Genomic DNA, 15,844 nt, shown 5'->3' on the forward strand with positions numbered 1-15,844 from the left:
AAGAACTAAAAGAAGTCTGCACTTAAACCAAAGAGTAAGTAAATATTAATAAAAGAGAAGTAACCTGACCCGGGATTGTCAGTCCGTGATCCGTGCTGCGTGTTCAGTTCCGTGGCACTGGCTACTATGAGTCATAGTGACATTTACTTTTTTTTTAATACTACCACAGTGGCAAACATGCATACCGTCCGCCTGATGGAAAGCGGTCACCGTAACCTATAGACGCCTGCAACTCAATGGGTGTCACATGCGCATTGCCGACTGTTGCCGACAAGTACCGATCGCCGCTCGGGGTGAGGGCGCGCGGGGCGGGATGACCCCACCAAACAGAGATCCGATTGCGAGTCATACCGACCGGACGCAATTTGCTTTTTTAATTATCTTTTTCGCTAATTTCCCATATATGTACTCTGTATTGTGCTGTATACGTGAAATAAACAGTATAGTGCATAATTTGGCCATTTTCATTAAAAAGAACCACTTTAAACTATAACAAAGTGGTCTTCGAAGCCGGATTCTATGATTCGTACACCAAAGATGGTCAACACACGTAGTACCACAAGACGTGAAAGGGAAAGAAAAGAAGAAGAATTGAAGCAAGCTACAGTGCAGCAGCCGCAAACACCTGTAAAAGAGGAAGATTCGAAGAAATTGGTAGATAAGACTATTATTTTAGAAACGGGTAGTCAGATAAAACCAGAACATTCCGGACAAACAAAGGACGCGAAACCGTTAAGTCATTGTTCGCGTAAAACTAGCTACCACGGTTCGAAAAAGTCATCTTCGTCGTCTATTGTGGCACAAAGGAAGAAGCTGGAGCTGGAAGCTGCTGAAGCAAAGGCTCGCATACAAATGGACTTGATAGAAAAAAAGCTACAAGTAGATCTCGCCAACCTTGAAGAAGAATACAGTCCATCTGAAGAATCTGTACCGTCAGAACAAGACCAACAGTCAGTTAAAAGTGATGTCGCCAGGTGGGTCGAGCGCAGCCAGCTGGAACTGGAGTCACAGCACGTCCCCAAGACTGGAAATAACCCGGACGCGTTGTGTTCGTCGGCAGCAGTGGTCGCCGGCACCGAGTTGCCAGTTCAGCAGTTAGCCAGCGCACTAAAGGAATTGGCCACCGTATCTGCATCCAACAATATCCAAAACGCCAGGCTGCTGAGCCGCATCAGCACCCCGAAGGAACTGCCCTTGTTCTACGGTGAACCAATGGAGTGGTTGCAATTCAAACAAGCTTTCGAAGAATCGACCAGAGTGTGTAATTTCAGCGATATTGAAAATATGTGGCGTTTAAGAAAGTGCCTACGTGGGCCCGCCAAGGAATCCGTAAACGCGCTGCTTATTAGTGGTACGTCGACTGAAACCGTTATGTCAACACTTGAGTTACAATTCGGAAATCCGGAATTAATAATATCGCGCATGTTGATGGAGATTAAAAAACTACACACTCTGCCCCCGGAATACCACAAAGAAATAGTTACGTTTTCCGTGAAGATTAAAAATTACGTCACAGCTGTTCGCGCCCTAGGTCGTGGAGAGTACCTGCAAGAAATTAGCATCGTCGGCGCTATTTTATCGAAGTTACCTACGGTGTTGCTACCCAAGTGGAATGACTACAGTTACGCGCTGATTAAAGAAGGAAATAAATCTAAACTCGATATTCTCTCCGAATTTCTCCACGAAGAAGCTATGAAAGTGTCAACCTGCAGTGCTTCTCTTATGCAAGTGCGATCAGACTTTAAACGTAAAAACTATAGTGAAAATAGTGACTATAAACCGCAGACTATTTTAGTTCAAAGTGCGCACACGAACAGTACCGATAAGTGCCGCCTTTGTCGCGTAGGTAAACACGATTTACCGGACTGCAAAAAGTTTAAAAAATCACTACGCAAGGATCGTTGGCAGTACGTAAAACGATTCGGTTTGTGTTATAAGTGTTTATTATCACACCATGATAGACAATCGTGCACGGCCGCCGCGTGTGACGTGGAGGGGTGTGGGCAGGCCCATCACCGGCTCCTGCATTACGTACCGGGTCAAAGTTCGCGCTCGAACCATTATAACGTTGTGGAAGTGTCGGACACTAGTGCTCAGACTGAAACTGTGACGCATATAGACGTTGACCAGCGCGAATCGTTATTAAAAGTTGTGCCGATATACCTACATGGACCTAACGGTAAAATAAAAACTACTTGTATGCTTGACGATGGCAGTGGTGTGTCGTTCATAAGTACGGAACTCGCGGAGCGCGCGGGACTGCGCGGGCGCAAACAGTGCGTTAATGTGCGCGGCGCATGGCTCAATTCAGAACAACAGTGCGAAACACAGCTGATCGACTGCTCGATATCTAATAGTGACGGGACAAAGTTCAATTTAACCGCGCGTATTGCACCCCATCTGGACTTACCTGTGCAAAACCCCGGACTTGTTAAGTGCGGTAAATATAAGTACCTAGACCGTATAATGAACTTTGTGTGTGCTGAAAATCAGAAACCTGAAATTCTCATCGGACAAGATAACTATCATTTGCATGTACCACGTGAGATCATAGAGGGCAGCGAAAATGAGCCCTACGCGACGCGTACTCCGCTGGGCTGGTGCGTGCACGGCCCGTGCCAACGTGCAGCTGTAATGAAACAACGGAAGATACACACTTCATTACATCTCAGTTATACCTATGAACAAGATATGGCAATTGAAAACAATAAAATACTACGTGAACTGCAAGAAGATATGCGTCGATCTTTCTCCATCGATTCTATGGGCGTATCTGCTAAACCTCGGCAGAACTCGGAGGACGTACTGGCCCAGGAGCACCTGGAACAAACCTCTGAACTTATCGATGGCCAGTGGCAAGTCGGCTTACCTTGGAAGGATCCTCACTGTGTCACCGTCGACTCGTATCCAAATGCACTGTCACGACTGAAAGGAGTTGAGCTGAAAATGAAAAGGAGTGAAGAGTATGCACGAAGGTATAAAGAACGCATACAACATTTGTTAGAAAATAAATATGCTGAGAAGTTAGAAAATCAAGTCACATCTGCTAGAACATGGTACTTACCTACTCATGGCGTCGACAATCCAAATAAGAAGAGCCTTCGTCTGGTTTTCGATGGGTCAGCTAAAACAAAAGGGTTCAGTTTAAATAGCTACCTATATAAAGGCCCCGACCTACTGGTACCGTTAATAGGAATCATGTGGCGATTCCGCGAAAACAAAGTTGCGATCTCTGGCGATATCAAAGACATGTTTCTCAGAGTTAAAATAAAACCCGAGGATCAGCAAGCCCTACGCTTTCTATACCGAGATAACCCCGAAGAACCTATAGATACCTACCTGATGACGTCACTCATATTTGGAGCGAATTGCGCGCCGTTCATAGCTCAATTCATAAAAAATAAAAATGTGAGGCGTTTTGAGTCTACATATCCAGAGGCGGCTAACGCTATATACACGCAACACTACGTCGACGACTACATTGACAGCTTACCTGATGATCAATCTGCAATCAAGCTGGTTCGTGACGTCACATATGTTCATGCGCAAGGCGATTTTCATATACGCAATTGGAATAGCAACAGTCAAGCCGTCATCAACAGCATTCCAAAAGAGACTTTGGGTAACAGCGCTGTAAGGTTCAAAGTCGGACAACAGTACGCGGGCGAGCGAACACTTGGTCTGCTGTGGAATCCAAGTGAAGACACGCTGGGGCTGAAGAAAACGAGTGTTCCACGCTTAGACAGTTATGGAGAGCTGGCAGGATTTTTTGGAGTAGGTCCTTGAGGCAACCTGGAAAGGTGCTCAGATGCTTCTCTGATCATAGCCAACATCAGGTCTGCAAGTCTGGCAGCTGGGGAGCGGGGCTTTATCGAGCTATGAATTTTTGAAGATTTAATTTTTTGAGACCCAAAAAAGGTGTTTGAGGCAACCTGGAATTATTAAAAAGTGAAAATAGAGTTCCTCAGAAGTCGCATAGTATTTATGCCAGATCATTTGGCCGGGTCCTTCACCGTGCCAGAACGGTACAAAGTGGTAAAAAAAAATTCCAAAAAAGGTTCTTGAGGCAGTCTGTCATTTTTACCAGTGAAAGATGAGGGTCTAAATAGCCATGGAAAAATAATGCCATGACATGAGGTGGGGTCCGTACCCTGCCATTCGATCTTGAAAGTCAATTTTTTAGTTTTTCGTAAATAACTCGTAAACGGTGGCCCGCAGCAAAAAAATATGTTAAACAGAAAATATCTACATAAAATTTCCTACAAGAAAGGTTATGTACGTTTTTTCGATAGGATCAATATATAAATGGATAATTAAGTAAGAAAGTTTTTTTTAATCGATTACATGCTCCGTTTTTCGTCAATACCTCGTAAACGGTGGCCCACAGCAAAAAAATATGTTAAACAGAAAATATCTACATAAAATTTCCTATAAGAAAGGTTATATAAGTTTTTTCGCTAGGGTCAATTATTTAGTTGGAAAGTATTTTTAAATAGATATTTGGGCCGTTTTTTGTTGATAACTCAAAAACGGTGGCTCACAGCCAAAAATAATGTTATACAGAATTAATCTACATAATATTTTCCACAAGAAAGGTTCTATTATATTTTTCGCTATAATCAATATTTTAGTTAGAAAGTATTTTTAAATAGATTACATGGGCCGTTCTTTGTTAATAACTCGAAATCGGTGGCTCACAGCCAAAATTAATGTTACACAGAATTTATCTACATAATTTTTCCTACAAGAAAGGTTCTATAACATTTTTCGCTAGAATCAATATTTTAGTTGGAAATTATTTTTAAATAGATTTCAAGGGCCGTTCTTTGTTAATAACTCGAAATCGGTGGCTCACAGCCAAAACTAATGTTACACAGAATTTATCTACATAATATTTCCTACAAGAAAGGTTCTATAACATTTTTCGCTAGAATCAATATTTTAGTTGGAAATTATTTTTAAATAGATTTCATGGGCCGTTTTTTGTTAATAACTCGAAATCGGTGGCTCACAGCCAAAATTAATGTTACACAGAATTTATCTACATAATTTTTCCTACAAGAAAGGTTCTATAACATTTTTCGCTAGAATCAATATTTTAGTTGGAAATTATTTTTAAATAGATTTCATGGGCCGTTTTTGTTAATAACTCAAAATCGGTGGCTCACAGCCAAAACTAATGTTACACAGAAAATCTACATAATATTTCCTACAAGAAAGGTTCTATAACATTTTTCGCTAGAATCAATATTTTAGTTGGAAATTATTTTTAAATAGATTTCATGGGCCGTTTTTTGTTAATAACTCGAAATCGGTGGCTCACAGCAAAAATTAATGTTATACAGAATTAATCGTCATAATATTTCCTACAAGAAAGGTTCTATAAGATTTTTCGCTAGGATCAATATTTTAGTTGGAAAATATTTTTAAATAGATTTCATGGGCCGTTTTTTGTAAATGCCTCGTAAACGGTGGCCCACAGCTAAATAAAATGTTCACGAGAATAAAATCTTCATAATATTTCCTACAAGAAAGGTTCTATAATATTTTTCGCTAGGATCAATATTTTAGTTGGAAAGTATATTTAAATAGATTTCATGGGCCGTTTTTTTTAATACCTCGTAAACGGTGGCCTACAGCTAAATAAAATGTTGACGAGAAAAAATCTACATAAGATTCCCTACAAGAAAAGTTCTATACGATTTTTCGCTAGAATCAATATTTTAGTTGGAAAGTATTTTTAAATGGGCCGCTTTTTGTTGATAACTCAAAAACGGTGGCTCACAGCAAAAATTAATGTTATACAGAATTAATCGTCATAATATTTCCTACAAGAAAGGTTCTATAAGATTTTTCGCTAGGATCAATATTTTAGTTGGAAAATATTTTTAAATAGATTTCATGGGCCGTTTTTTGTAAATACCTCGTAAACGGTGGCCCACAGCTAAATAAAATGTTCACGAGAATAAAATCTACATAGAATTTCCTATAAGAAAGGTTGTATACGTTTTTTCGCTAGGATCAGAAATTATTACCAGAAATAATATTAAACAGAAATAATCTATATAATATTTGCTACAAGAAACGTTATGTAAGATTTTTCGTTAGGATCAATATTTTAGTAGGACAGTATTTTAAATAGATTACACGAGCCGTTTTTTGCAAATAACTCGAAAACGGTGGTCCACAGCTAAATAAATCTTCAACGGGAATAACAAACATAAAATTTGCTACAATAAAAGTTTTGTACGTTTTTTCGCTAGGATCAATAATATTTAAATAAATTTATTTATTTATTTACACAAAGAAAATTACACAGTATGACAGTATACAAAACTAAAGCACCGTGAATTTTAAATAAACATTACAACAAGTAACACAAAATTAAATATTAAATAAACAGCAAAATCAAAACATTACATACCAAAACATAACTAATAAATAACAGATGAAGGCCTAGCATCCAATCCCACATAAAACCTCATGCATTCGTCACGTATAAACGCCCATCTGCTCGCAAGAATATCAACATTAGGTGCCACGTCTAAAAACTCATTCACTATTTGCAGTGCACGAACTAGCGGTGACTTGCGGCAAAACACGGTTCGAGCGGCCGGCACCACCAGTAGGGGTGCCTACATTCACGAAAAGCATATTTCGTCACAGGGGAACAAATAGACGTACCAGCTGGGATACTAAAACCAGGCAATCTGACTCCCCCTTCAAAATACCACATGCATCAGACATCAGCACGACATTACGCCTAACTTCTAACGAGAAGAAACCCAACGTCCCCAAAAGGAATTTTGTTGGGTACAAGAATCGGTAATACCCGTACATTTTTTTATAAAAGAAACGCAAAAATGTTTTTTGGACCTTTTCGAGCAGCAGGATGTAGGGCGCTTCATGGGGATTCCAAACGGCTGAGGCTGTCTCAAGCTTACTTCTCACGAGGGCAGTATAAAGAAGCTTTATGTCCCTGGGATCGTCAAATTCTGAGAGAGAGCCCTATGGTACCCCAGAAGTTATAGATTTGTATTGTGATGTATATCCAGACAAAACAACAGCCTGAGTCCTATTTTCTACATAGGATTTTATTCAGCGAAACAGATCGCCATGTATACCGAGTCGCCGAGTCGCATAAACCCGATCAATATCACTTTGTAAAGATTGTAAGTCAGAATCTTCCTAGACTCTGTAAATTAGTTTCAGGTCGTCAGCATAGAGTAGGCATTGCGCATGCTTAGGCACCAAGGCCAGATCATTGACCATAATACCAAAGAGCAGAGGACCCAGAATAGAGCCCTGACTGACCCCGGAACGGGTGGGGTAGGCACTCGACACAAAGCATCCGTGCTGCACATATTTCCGTCTATCACGTCACGTAGATAACTAGCAAAAAGGCAAAGCAGTTTTGGCGAGAAACCAATGCTGCATAATTTGCTTAAGAGTACGTCGTTATCTACGCGATCAAAGGCTTTTTTGAAATCAAAGTACAGCACAGCACGTCCACCTGCATCCCTCTATCTAAGTAGCGCGAAACGGAATCAACCAAGGTTAAGTTAAGAGGCCTTATTCCTAAAGAAGAGCGTTTTTTGCAAAATGTAACATTTTTCATTCAATACTATAAAGAAACTATACTACTATATTATTAAAAAAACTGATAATGTTCCTAAAAGAACATATCTCAAGCTAGTTAATCATAAGATAATATTTTAAAATATGTCTTTTTATACTTAAAAAAAATCAGTTTTTTCGGAAGACGTTTTCAAATTTTGTAGTGGGATAACTCGTTTAGAATCGTGATTGTGCTGTTAAATATGTTATTTGGGGTAATAAATGATCACAATCCTATTTGTTATATCCAGCACGGGAAGCATGGTCGCGCGATAGACGATAAAATATCAGGCCGTCCCTATCGCACCTACAAATAGTGCGATAGGGACGGCCTGCTATTTTATCGTCTATCGCGCGACCATGCCTCCCGTGCTGTACGACGTAATCATAGTTTGACATTTTAAGATTTATTTGAAATGGTGAATAAATAACCTTCCGTATCTTCCCCATTTTTTCGATAAAAAGAGGTTTTGCATTATGTATTTTTCCTTTGATTCCTGCCTTAATTGTAATTCTTAAATAATATTATCCTAAAGTAGAACTTCTTGTTGACATGTAAGAAAAAAATTATACATACCTTTCTATCAACAGACATTTTGGCAACGCGTATGTGCCGCTGTTTGAATTGCAAGCGTCCATAGGTTACGGTGACCGCTTTACATCAGGCGGACCGTAAGCTTGTTTGCCACCGACGTAGTATAAAAAAAAATCAGATTTTCAAATTTGGTTCCGATTGATTAAGTTTTAGAGGACGAAATAGTCGAGAGTGGCACCTCGATTGTTTTCTATAAACCTAGTTAATAAATAACAAGAGTATATTTAACAAATATTCCCTATTCTAAAGGGGGACATTTCCATTTTAGGATTTTCGCTCCTGTTGTCTCTTAACAAACTACGTAAAGAAGAAATTTTTGTATTCAAATTTGAAGATCATTTGTTTGGATTCTGTTCTGAATTTAAATATATTGGATACATTTCTTTTTAACATTAGGAGTTTACCTTTATTTGTCAATACGCAGAGATAGGTAATAAAAAAGGTTTGTATGTGTAAATTAAGAGGAAACGTAGTGGGATACATCATTGCTGCATATTAAACGAGTCGATGATAATGTAAGGTTTGATGGCTACTAGAAATGTCACGAACCAAGGGTAATTCATTAATGCAAATGAAAATTTACTTTTGTAAGACTAACATGGACACATCTCTTTGTAGTTGACTGTACATTGCAGACCTTACGCGAGCATTTCTTTTTTTTTTGACAACAAAAAAATTTTGATTGTTTTAGGAAATTTTAGGTCAATTGTACTCAGAATCACGAGTACTTTCAATCTCACTGGGAGACAAAAAGTGTCCCAGAATTTCCATACATTTTTGTTACTTTCCTCTTTTGTTACCCTATACAACATGTACGGAAAAGATGAAGAAGATTTCAAAAAAAGTTAAAGCGCGGAAATTTAAAAAATTATACCTATATTTGCTCGGATTTATCAAATACCTATGCTTTTCAAATTTCAAAATGAGTTCAGACAAAAGTGATGTGGATGTGGATTTAAACTGTAGTAACCTATAACTGCAGTAACCTTTTCTTATAGGAAATTTTGTGTAGATTTTTTCTCGTGGAGATTTTATTTAGCTGTGGGCCACCGTTTACGAGGTATTTACAAACACGGCCCATGAAATCTATTTAAAAATAATTTCCACCTATAATATTGCTCCTAGCGAAAAATCTTATAGAACCTTTCTTGTAGGAAATATTATGTAGATTAATTCTGTATAACATTATTTTTGGCTCTGAGCCACCGCTTTTGAGTTATCAGCAAAAAGCGGCCCATGTAATTTATTTAAAAATACTTTCCAACTAAAATATTGATTCTAACGAAAAAACGTATAGAACCTTTCTTGTAGGAAATCTTATGTAAATTTTTTCTTGTGAACCTTTTATTTAGCTGTGGACCACCGTTTACGAGGTATTTACAAAAAACGGCCCATGAAATCTATTTAAAAATACTTTCCAACTAAAATATTGATCCTAGCGAAAAATATTATAGTACCTTTCTTGTCAAAAATATTATGTAGATTAATTCTGTGTAACATTATTTTCGGCTGTGAGCCACCGTTTTTGAGTTATCAACAAAAAACGGCCCAAATATCTATTTAAAAATACTTTCCAACTAAAAAATTGATCCTAGCGAAAAAACTTATATAACCTTTCTTATAGGAAATTTTATGTAGATATTTTCTGTTTAACATAATTTTTTGCTGTGGGCTACCGTTTACGAGGTATTGACGAAAAACGGAGCATGTAATCGATTTTAAAATACTTTCTTACTAAATTATCCATTTATATATTGATCCTATCGAAAAAACGTACATAACCTTTCTTGTAGGAAATATTATGAAGATTAATTCTGTGTAACATTAGTTTTGGCTGTGAGCCACCGATTTCGAGTTATTAACAAAAAACGGCCCATGAAATCTATTTAAAAATAATTTCCAACTAAAATATTGATTCTAGCGAAAAATGTTATAGAACCTTTCTTGTAGGAAATATTATGTAGATAAATTCTGTGTAACATTAGTTTTGGCTGTGAGCCACCGATTTCGAGTTATTAACAAAGAACGGCCCATGTAATCTATTTAAAAATACTTTCTAACTAAAATATTGATTCTAGCGAAAAATGTTATAGAACCTTTCTTGTGGGAAATATTATGTAGATTAATTCTGTATAACATTATTTTTGGCTGTGATCCACCGATTTCGAGTTATCAACAAAAAACTGCCCATGAAATCTATTTAAAAATACTTTCCAACTAAAATATTGATCCTAGCGAAAAATCTTCTAGAACCTTTCTTGTAGGAAATTTTTTTAGATTAATTCTGTCTAACATTATTTTTGGCTGTGAGTCACCGTTTTTGAGTTATCAACAAAAAACGGCCCAAATATCTATTTAAAAATACTTTCCAACTAAAAAATTGACCCTAGCGAAAAAACTTATATAACCTTTCTTATAGAAAATTTTATGTAGATATTTTCTGTTTAACATAATTTTTTGCTGTGGGCCACCGTTTACGAGGTATTGACGAAAAACGGAGCATGTAATCGATTAAAAAAAACTTTCTTACTAAATTATCCATTTATATATTGATCCTATCGAAAAAACGTACATAACCTTTCTTGTAGGAAATTTTATGTAGATATTTTCTGTTTAACATATTTTTTTGCTGCGGGCCACCGTTTACGAGTTATTTACGAAAAACTAAAAAATTGACTTTCAAGATCGAATGGCAGGGTACGGACCCCACCTCATGTCATGGCATTATTTTTCCATGGCTATTTAGACCCTCATCTTTCACTGGTAAAAATGACAGACTGCCTCAAGAACCTTTTTTGGAATTTTTTTTTTTACCACTTTGTACCGTTCTGGCACGGTGAAGGACCCGGCCAAATGATCTGGCATAAATACTATGCGACTTCTGAGGAACTCTATTTTCACTTTTTAATAATTCCAGGTTGCCTCAAACACCTTTTTTGGGCCTCAAAAAATTAAATCTTCAAAAATTCATAGCTCCATAAAGCCCCGCTCCCCAGCTGCCAGACTTGCAGACCTGATGTTGGCTATGATCAGAGAAGCATCTGAGTACCTTTCCAGGTTGCCTCAAGGACCTACTCCAAAATCCTGCCAGCTCTTGGACCATATCGACCGTTGTGTGTTACCTACCGAATGGATTCAAGGACCTGCATTTCTACAAAAAAGTGAGAACGAGTGGCCACAGAATATTTTGGACGCCGACGTAAACAATGACGATTTAGAATGTGTTGTGATGATGACGTCATGCAATAGGGTAAATGTGCCTATACCTGAACCGACAAAGTTTTCATCGTGGTTGCGATTACTCAGGGCCACTTTTATAATGCTAACGTTTATAAATAAATGTAGACACATAAATGAAGACGACGGCGCCGTAATGCAGAAAGCTGAAAACTTACTTATGAAATATTCTCAAGCACAGACGTTCTCTGAAGACATACTGAAACTGAAAAATGGATCATACTTACCTAAAACAAGTAGATTACTTACCTTATCGCCGTACCTCGACGAACACGGAGTCCTACGCCTCGGAGGCCGCATCGACGCCGCTGCTGAAGTTGGACCTGAAACAAAACGACCTTCGATCTTGGACGGACGAGACTACATAGCACGGCTGCTAGTGAAGCATCATCACGTTCGCGCAGCCCACGGGAACCAGGAAACTGTCGTGAATAACCTGAAACAAAGGCATTGGATATTAAGATTACGACCGACGGTTAAAAATGTTGCAAAAAAGTGCATGCTATGTAGAATAAGAAAATGTAAACAAGAAATCCCAAGAATGGGAGACTTACCGCCTGCCCGCGTAGCTCATCATCAGCGCGCCTTTACCTACACTGGCGTTGACCTCTTCGGCCCTCTAGAAGTAACTGTGGGAAGAGGAAGACAGAAAAGGTACGGAGTGTTGTTTACATGTATGACAGTGAGGGCAGTGCACATAGAGGTAGTTAACTCACTTACCTCCGACTCTTTGATTATGGCTCTCAGACGAATGGGGGCACGACGCGGCTGGCCGCAGTATCTATATTCTGACAACGGTACTAACCTTCGAGGAGCGGATGCAGAGCTGCGAAAGTCAATCCAGGAGTTGGACCAGGAGTATCTAAAGCGTGAATCGTTAAACTATGGGACTAAATGGACATTTATCCCACCTGGAAGTCCACATTGGGCTGGAGCTTGGGAGAGGCAAATAAGGACCGTAAAAGACTGCATGAAAGTCGTGCTGAAAGAGAGAGCCCCCCGCGAGGAGACTTTGTGTACATTTTTGGCAGAGGTCGAGAGCATAGTGAACAGCCGGCCGCTCACACACGTCTCCGTCGAACCTGGAAGCATAGAAACGTTAACTCCAAATCACTTTCTTCTTGGTTCCTCTTCCGTCTTACCTCACCTTGGCGCTTATAATGACTCCGAATATTTTTTGAAAAAGCAGTGGAGAATAGCCCAACGACAGGCTGACCTATATTGGCGAAGATGGGTTAAGGAAATCCTCCCAGACCTGCTACCACGTAAAAAATGGACACAAGAAGTGAGGCCCTTACAAGTGGGAGACCTCGTCCTAATTGTAGACCCAGATGGCCCTCGCTGCGCCTGGCCAAAAGGCTTGATAGAACAGCTGTTTCCAGGCAAAGATGGCCGAATAAGGGCAGTCAAGGTTAAAACCAAGAGTGGTGTGTTTACCCGATCCGCTGCACGCGTCGCCCGTATACCAGTAGATGGTGAGTGCTGCTAAGCAGCACTGGGCTGGAGGATGTTGCCGACAAGTACCGATCGCCGCTCGGGGTGAGGGCGCGCGGGGCGGGATGACCCCACCAAACAGAGATCCGATTGCGAGTCATACCGACCGGACGCAATTTGCTTTTTTAATTATCTTTTTCGCTAATTTCCCATATATGTACTCTGTATTGTGCTGTATACGTGAAATAAACAGTATAGTGCATAATTTGGCCATTTTCATTAAAAAGAACCACTTTAAACTATAACACCGACCCATTAGAAACTTGTACACTCACTTTTGCTGTGTTAAGTATACAGCAAAAAGGAGTGTACAAGTTCTAAGCAGGGTACGGGTTGCCGACGACTCAAAGGACAATCATCATCATCATCATCATAAGGCCTCGTACATCTTGACAGTTTTTTTTTTTTTTAGTTTATTTAGAACACAAACAGTCATAATAAACATCATACATATATGTAGTACATAATGTACCAGAAACTAAAGTAATACAAATAGACCTGGAGGTTCATAACATACATAATTATGAGGTTAACCTAAACAGTAGACAGATGATTTAAACAGCGTCTGAATGTGAGAGACAATTCCTCTCGTGACTATAAAGACCTATCCGGGAGCGACATGAACGTCCGCATTTATTACATTTAAATTGAGATCCAATCGCCGAGGAGACAGTATCGCGGTTGTGTCTTTTTGCACGCTTTACGGCTAAGCCTTGAAACCAGGTGTAAACAATAGACGGAACGAATTAGTTCCGTAGGTCCTCCCGTCAGCACACCGCACCCTCGTTGAGCTCTGGCAGCTATATTCACCGGCAGGAACACAACACTATGAGTAGGGTCTAGTGCTGTTTGGCTGCGGTCTTCTGTAAGGCGGAGGCACTTCCCCAGTTTGGGCCCTGCTATAGATTCAAGCGAGATGTATCCGCTGCGCTGTGCGTATGTAGTAGGCCACACAAAGCTCCTTTAACTTACTTGTTTTCTTTTCTCTAACAAATTAGAACACGTCGCGTCCACGTCAAGATTTCATTAAAGCAATATCAGTTAAATTCCCTACCGTAACGTCTATTCTTCAAGTGTCGCGAGCGTGAGTGAATTCAGTTTTGGAGAAAACTAGTGTAATGTGATCTAAGTTTCCTTTAGGATCATAACGCGTCTGTTACCTCTTTGGCTGCTGCTGTAGTGTAGTTTTGGTTGGCGGTTGATGGTTATAGGAAAAACACAATATTCATTCAGCCCTGGCCAGTTTGGTCTCGGTGACTGAGTTTTGGCCTCTCTTGTGACTTACTCGCCTCATTCTTCTAGACTGTATGCTAAATGGATGCCCAAGTGGCAACGTCCAGTGGAGCATCTGAAGAGGCATCAGTAGTTAAGAAATGCAGACATGTGTAACTTCACTACTACTTAAAAAGGGTTCTCAATGCAATCAATGCTGTGAGCCGCTAAATGCGTTAACCTAGGAACAAATTATGGACGCATCACACGGACACGGCTGACGACCGCGACTGATAAGTGTGCACAGTCTTCAAACACCCAGCGCGCCAGTCCGGACGTCTGTGCGCTCAAGGCCACGTCCACGGCTTACGTCCGATAGTTTGCAAAATTCAGCGTATATTCATTATTTAGATTGCGGCAGTGGACGGCGTCCGCCGGACGCGTCCCATAATTTGTTCCTAGCTAGACGCCAGAGTAAGTAAGAACCGCTGCAATCTTCAACGCTCTCTCTGCAAGCATGTGAAATCGCTCTCATGCTTCGTGGCGATTTTCCCGAAGCGCGACGGGCGCAGCCGCGCTGATTTCATTTGGCCAATTACTGGCATCTCTAATTGCCAGTGGAATTGTTTCTGATGAAAAATCCAGCCAAGTTCCACCATTACAGTAATTATCATCATTACTCCTTATTAGGCTTCGTAATGAGTTTAGATTGCGCGTGTAGCGGCTAATAAATGCACGGATTCTGATGAGTTCATTAAAATTTTGAAATTGATGGTTCGCCGGCGTTGGCCTTTTAGGGAAAAAATCGACTTACGAAGTTTCTGGTGCGTAACAAAATTTGTGCGATCCTTTGTCAAGGCGAAGTATGCCCAAGCCAATTTTTGTTATTTTGATTCAATTTTCTATCGAATTAATTTTACGAAAGTACAGTCACATTATGAGATAGAAAAGTCATGTTGACCTATATACCTACATACGTAACTCAAATCAATGTGAACCTAACAATTTGAACTCTAACTAGCTAACAACTTTTATGGTGTCAGTTTCCATACGTTAATACATGTATTAATGTAAATATATGAAGATATGATATGACTAGCTGAACAATAACATTTTCCCTACAAGAGGCCAATAGTTTTATAGTTCAACATTGACACAGGTACAATTTCAGATACAAATATAGCCTACCGCAGTCACTGTCTCAAGTAAAACATGGCCGCCAGTCCGCGAGGTCGCTGCAATACTTGATTAATCCGGTCCGGCGCCGGAAGTCGATTACTCGCCGGAAATGGCTCGTCGCGAACGTGATTGCGACGATGACGGACCGGACGCGGCACGGCGTGACGTCTGAGCCGGGTGATAGTTGTCATCGTTTGATTATGGCGGTTTTGTTAGGGAAATTGAGGGTGGTTGTGTACATATTAATACAGATGGGAAACGGCGCCGCACTACGCTTTAAATTTAACCAAGTCATGCCTATAAACCAAAATATATAACATACACAAAAAGAAAAAAACAATCAAGCCCACTGGTGGCGAAGCCGGGAATCGAACCCGGGTCTCCAGCTATCACGGCTGACGTGCTGACTGCTTCTACTCGTTTTCTTTCGTTTTGCCCGGATGCCCAGATTATACAAGGACTTGGTGAAGCGGCTGAATAATGCCACGGGGGACAAAAGAGCTGGCAGCT

At 39.9% G+C, this 15,844-nt stretch overlaps 1 protein-coding gene across 1 annotated transcript; it reads left to right on the forward strand.

Annotated features, from left to right (window-relative positions):
• The first annotated feature begins 537 nt into the window (after positions 1-537).
• LOC125234202 lies at positions 538-15,338 on the forward strand. Its single transcript, XM_048140412.1, has 2 exons — positions 538-3,729; positions 15,327-15,338. The coding sequence occupies exons 1-2, from the start codon at positions 538-540 to the stop codon at positions 15,336-15,338; spliced, it is 3,204 nt and encodes a 1,067-aa protein (XP_047996369.1).
• The last annotated feature ends 506 nt before the right edge of the window (positions 15,339-15,844 follow it).

This window comes from Leguminivora glycinivorella, chromosome 15 (genome assembly GCF_023078275.1).
Source record: "Leguminivora glycinivorella isolate SPB_JAAS2020 chromosome 15, LegGlyc_1.1, whole genome shotgun sequence".
Classification (NCBI taxonomy): Eukaryota; Metazoa; Arthropoda; class Insecta; order Lepidoptera; family Tortricidae; genus Leguminivora; species Leguminivora glycinivorella.